The sequence below is a fragment of the Strigops habroptila genome, chromosome 1 (assembly GCF_004027225.2).
Source record: "Strigops habroptila isolate Jane chromosome 1, bStrHab1.2.pri, whole genome shotgun sequence".
Classification (NCBI taxonomy): Eukaryota; Metazoa; Chordata; class Aves; order Psittaciformes; family Psittacidae; genus Strigops; species Strigops habroptila.
Genome location: NC_044277.2, coordinates 153,402,906 through 153,408,905, shown reverse-complemented (window position 1 = coordinate 153,408,905; position 6,000 = coordinate 153,402,906). Strand labels below are relative to the sequence as shown.

The following is a 6,000-nucleotide window of genomic DNA, read 5'->3' as shown; positions in this document are numbered from 1 at the left end:
GAGACAACAGGCACAAACCCTGCTAAGCGCCCTTGTCCCATGCAGCCCTTTGTCTGCCAGCCTTAGGCTCAACAGATAATTACCAATCAGACCATTATCAATTGCAATGATGACAGTTGATATTTATCAATGCATTGCAGCGCAGTCACCGACTTTGATGCCAGTTGTGCCTGCTGGACTCGAAGGATGTTATCAATGTGGACCCGTGCATGTTATCAGTGTGGACCCGTGCATGTCGCGACCTATCACGCCGAGCCGTGCCGGTGACAGCGGGGCTTTTTGGGCTGGGTTCAGCTCGGCGCCGCTGTCCCCCCGCAGACACCGCCCGTCCCCTGCACTACAACTCCCAGGATGCAGCTCGGCCCCCGCCCTGCGCACAGCCCCGCTCGGCCGGCGCAGGGGATGCCGGGACTTGTAGTCTGCGTTCCTGGGCAGGCGCTCCGCTCCGCGCCCGCTGCTCCTGCCTGCGGGGCCGGGCCGGGGTCAGCCCCGTGTTGCGGCGGGGCCGAGCCGCCTTCGGTAGGGTGCGTCTTGCGCGGCTCGCTGGCTCTTTCCGCGCCTCCCCTCAGGGCTCCCCGCTCCTCCCCGCCCAGGAGGCGGGAGCCCGCCGCGCAGGGGGAAGGCAGCGGGGCAGAGCGGCGGCGCTGCCCGGCGGAGCACCATGCTGGAGTCCATCCGTGTCACCGGTGAGTGCCGTCCCCGGGGGCCCTCAGCCGGGCGGGGCGGGCACACCGGGGCGAAGGGCTTGCGGGCGGCGGGGCCGCGGCCCCTCAGGCGGGCAGCGTGCAGGTAGCTGGTCCCTCACGGAGCAAGGCTCACCCGAGGAGGCGCCGGGGGGGTCCGGGAGCGGAGGGAAGGCGCTTCGTACCTCCCTGCCCCGAGGGCAGACAGCACGGTAAGATAAGCACGGACCTGCGGGGTGACATCCGCCCGCCTGCTGCTCCGTGGGGCGAGGGGCAGGCGATGCGAATGAGGGTGCTCACAAAGCTGTTACCGGTTGCGTCGGGTGTCTTTCACACCTCTCTTCTCCTCGCCGTGTTTTCAGACAAGTTAACACGTCTTTATAGTATGTGTATAAAAAACTTGTATTGTGAATATATAGCAGTATCATGGATAACCTGCTCTAGGTGGCCCTGCCTTCACAGCGGGGATTGGACTAAATGATCTCCAAAGGTCCCTTCCAACCCTAATGATGCTGAGGGTCTGCATACATGGTGTGTAGGAAAACCTTCAATACAGTCACTGCTGCAAAGAGAATTTTTTCGCTCTGATCTTTTGTTTAAATTTAACATCATTTCCAAGCACAACTGCAGGCTGGGGGAGACTGGATTGAGAGCAGCCCTGAGAAGGTCTTGGGGGTGTTGGCTGATGAAAATCTCAACATGACCCGGCTTCAGTGTGCGCTTGAGCCTGGAAACCACCCACATCCCAGGCTGCAGCCCCAGCAGCATGAGCAGCAGGTCAGGGGAGGGGATTGTGCCCCTCTGCTGCGCTCTGGGGAGACCCCCCCTGCAGTCCTGATCCAGCTCTGGGGCAGCAGCACAAGAGGGACGTGGAGCTGCTGGAGCCAGGCTGAGAGAGCTGGGCTGGTTCAGCCTGGAGAAGAGAAGGCTCCTTGAGGGGAGACCTTAGAGCAGCTCCAGTGCCTAAAGGGGCTCCAGGAAACCTGGAGAGGGGCTTTGGACAAGGGCCTGTAGGGACAGGCCAAGAGGGATGGCTTTAACCTGCCAGAGGGGAGACTGAGAGGAGCTCTGAGGCAGAAGTTCTTCCCTGTGAGGGTGCTGAGGCGCTGGCACAGGGTGCCCAGAGAAGCTGTGGCTGCCCCATCCCTGGCAGTGTTCAAGGCCAGGTTGGACACAGGGGCTTGGAGCAACCTGCTCTAGTGGAAGGTGTCCCTGCCCGTGGCAGGGGCTGGAACTGGAGGAGCTTTGAGGTCCCTTCCAACCCAAACCAGCCTGTGATTCTATGATATTTGGGTGGGTGGGAGTATGTCTTAGGTTAAATGTTCAAGTTCCCAACATCCTGCAGGCTCTAGTTAACTAACATGCTTTAAAATAGAAAATAGTTCAGCACCAGTCTATATACAGGGGCTTACTGACTAATTCTACAGCTAAAACATATTCAGGCATTATGGATAGATAGGTCTTCTAGTGCTGTCAAATCAAGTTGCCTGACACCATCTGTTCAAAGCTTGAGTGTTTGTAAACCTTAAAGGTGTTTATAAACCTTAAAGGTGTTTATACTGGTGAGGAAATACATTACCAGATTCTGGTCAGATTCTGTTATGCCACAAACATAAGCCTGTGGTATTCGAGAGGCAGTGGAACATTACAGATTCATATACAACAAACTCTGTTGCCTGTTCTTTTCAAGCTATTCTTTCTACAGCCTTCTGCACCCACAAACCACACAGTGTAGAGCTTGTAACCTACAGGTAGTTGTTAATCTATCCATATTAGCTGAATATTGATAACTATTTCTTTGTAAATGTAATTGCGCAGTTGTGACGTGTCAGAGAAGGGATCTGGTCACATCCATAGATTTTCTGCTCTCCGTCTCAAACTTTGCTGTTATTACTTGCAGGCAGCCCTCATACATTATTTACATTTCTATCAATCTGAACATTCAAGTCAAGCTATTGGAAGCAGTTTCTAATTTTGAACAACAAGAAATTCAAGCGTAATGGTAGTGGTGAGCTGAAAACCAAAAGCAGTAGCTCAGACCATTACATTCCTAGGATAGCAGGAACTGCTCCGAGAACATCTTTGCTAGGCGCCTTAAGAACCATACCTGCAGTTTGGTAAGGATTTGTCCTTTTTGCATATCTAACCTGAGTGACTGCTGCTTGAAAACCACAGGAGCTCTCGACTTCTTTTAGAGCAAGGTTAGCTGGACTTAGGGAGATCTGTGCCCACAAATACCTATGATTAACCTCATTCCCCCTTCGGAACAGGTATTTAAGAAGCTACCAGTAGTGTAGAGGAAGATTTTTCTACAACACTCTCAAAATCTGGAAAAATCTTACATTGTGATTTTACCACAATACTATTACCATGATAAGATTAGCTCAGTTCATCAGTTTCCAAAGGATGGAAACAAATAATACAACCTAGCTCCTAAATAGAACATAAAATCCAACATTTTTCCTAATGATTTAACCTCTGACGAGATTAAGCAGTGTCTGTGATGCTGCAAGATTCAAAGTTAGTGTGACTGGGGTTCAACTTAGGCATGGAGAGTATTTCATTAGTGCAGAATCATCATGAGATTTGTGGTTCCCACATGTCCTCTGTTAGCAGTCTTCTCCAGCACTACCGTGACACTGGAATAGCTACATGTATATAAATGAAGTTACTTGTGGGGTAGCACAATCCAAACACAGTGGATCTGAAGAGGGGCAGAGTTCTGCTCTGGCCCAAGACAGACAAAGTTTCCATTGAACAGGACGGTTTTCTGCCTTTTGGTGCCTTAATGATGCCAAAAAGGGGACAGGCAGCTCTTCTGCCCCTCTTTCTTGCTTCCTCACATCATCACCTTCCACATTTCACTTAGTAATTCACCTGTCTCTAGGAGCTATGTTCTTATTACTGTGTTGTTGCAGCAAGGAACAAAATACCAATAAATGGAAGTATACATAATGGGAAATCTTTTGGGGAGAGACTATGCCTGTTTTGTAGAGAGTTTCTTTAACTGTTGAAGAATTTTGAGTGTTTGGAAGCAAGAGCAACGAAGAGAATCTTTGTACATACATGACATGTTTTGAGGGAGCTTCTCAAAGGTAACGGGAGGCTTGGGCATAGTTCTTTGACAGGTTGCTGCTGCAAAATCTGAAATACGTAAAGTCAGGAAGTTCAGATTTGTGGGTGAGATACAAAAGATACAACCTACATGATCTGTAGCATGATCTGCAGGATAGTGTTATGCCATAGTGTGGTGATTTTCATTTTCGTCCCTTTTACATGTAATCTGTTGACGTCTGTTCTGTGGTATCCAGATTTTACAAGATGGAAATCACCGCTAGCCAATCCGTGTAATTAATGTGAGTTGATAATCCATTCTCCAACTGGCTGCTTTATAGCAGGATGATACCTCTCAGTACATTTGGAAACACTGAAGCACGTTTTCAGAACAAAGGCTGTGTGGTGAATGGGGTTTATATTCAGAATACTAGACCTCTGTTTCAATAACCAGGCACTGCTGATCATTGGAAACTCTTGGATATAGTTTAGTGAGTTGAGTTTCCTGGAAGACAGTGTGGTTTTGGTTTGCTTGATGTGTCTGTTTAAAATGATAACTATCACAGATTAAACTAACGTACTGGAGAAAGAACTTTCAAATTTGCTGGTTTGCAACGTGATTTTGACATTGTCTCAAATGTTATTTTCTAGTTTATTTGGTAAAATAACGATGTGAACAGGACCAACCAAAAAATTGAGTTCTTCTTCTTTGGAAAGTGCAGTGCTATTTAATATAATCTTTCAAATCTGGTGGATTAGCATTGAGTCTGGGTTTCCAGCACAAATATGCATCAAACTGTATCCTTCTTTAGTCAGAAGGACATTAAGGACAGCCACGCTTAGTTTGGCAGCTGAAAAAACACTTTGCTATGAGATTGCACGTATAAAGTAACTACAGAATTGGGGACAACTATTTTTGATATCAGCCACGTGCACATGAAACCTGCCAGCGCGTGTTCAGCACTTGACGACCATTGGTGACACTGACAGGAGAATTAACATCACTGACTTGTGATGTTAAATCGCAAGAAATTATCTAGATATAAATGCATTTACTACTGGCCAAATATACTTCTTAGTTCTGAAAGCTTACTACCGTGAGATTTTGGTACTGGATCAACACAAGAGCTTAGGGGATGTTAAGGTAGTTTTGAGCTGTTTCTTTGAATTCTATTTTCTGTTTATCACTTCTTAGATACAAGTGTGGTATTAATTCAAATCATTCCCTGTGTAGTAGCAATTTAATTGATTAGTAGAGAAGGTGAAGTGCTGCCACTGCTAGCGTTACATTATTATCTTGCCTGATTTAAGAAGGAGCTGTAATTTCCTGCTTCAGTTTTGTCTACAGAAGCAGTCACATGCTCAGAAATTTAACATTTCTGTGTTCAGGCATTCTGGAAACCTTGCCTTTCATTTAGCCTTCTTAAAAGTAAGGGTTCTCATACTGTAATAATTGGTAGAGGTCTGAAGTCCATCTCAAATCCTTGCCAACAAATAACATGAGAGCAGTCGTCTTTTTCTGTTACCTCATTTTAGGGTAGTTCTTTTGATATTGTGATGGGAACTGTGGTTTCTTACCACGACAGCTCATGGTAAAGGAGGATAAGCCAGGTAGGCAGGTGGTCACGTATGTGGTGAGAATGATCTGACAGAAGTTGAATGGGAATGCCAAGGAGTACGCCAAGAATGGAAAGAGAACTCACAAACTTACTGTGGAACAAAACTGACCTTGCATAAGATGCATGTGCTTTAGTGAAAGAGAATAATCTAATGCTTCTATATCTCTCTTCCCAGTGGAGGAAACACCCAGGCTGCAGATTTCCCATCGTATGTCCATGCAAACAGGACCTCTGTCTTTTTGCTTTTCAGGACAGCATCTTCATGAGAACTGAGGAACACAGATGGACACAGAACTGACAGAGGTCCAACAGCGTGAAATACGTTGTCATGGTGCTTCTGTTGGGAGCAAAACCTAATTTTACTGGGAAAATTAAGCTGAAATTGTATTTTTTTTCCCCCCCTTGGAGGCATTAAATGATCTCTTGCTAATGTTCCATTCAGAGTGTAATTACTGTATGTAAAGTAATTACAGCTCAGCTATGTATAACTGTGGGCTGCAGCTCAAATCCCTTTTGCGGGCTGTGATCAGATTCTGGCCATATCTCCTGTTCTGCTAATCCTTTCATTTTAGGAGCACAAGACAGAAGCATTTCTCTGTGGCAGGATTTGTTTGTGCCCTTGCTTTCAGCTCACCTAATGTTCT

The 6,000-nt window shown here is 47.0% G+C and overlaps 1 protein-coding gene across 1 annotated transcript in view; it reads left to right on the top strand.

The window, feature by feature from the left end:
- Positions 1-413: 413 nt before the first annotated feature.
- The window catches only part of KIAA0895 (KIAA0895 ortholog), a 30,103-nt gene continuing 24,516 nt past the window's right edge, over positions 414-6,000 (top strand). The window contains exon 1 of the mRNA XM_030497730.1: positions 414-686. Within this exon, the coding sequence (XP_030353590.1) occupies positions 662-686 (25 nt within the window). The 5' untranslated portion in view covers positions 414-661. The remainder of the gene's footprint in view (positions 687-6,000) is intronic.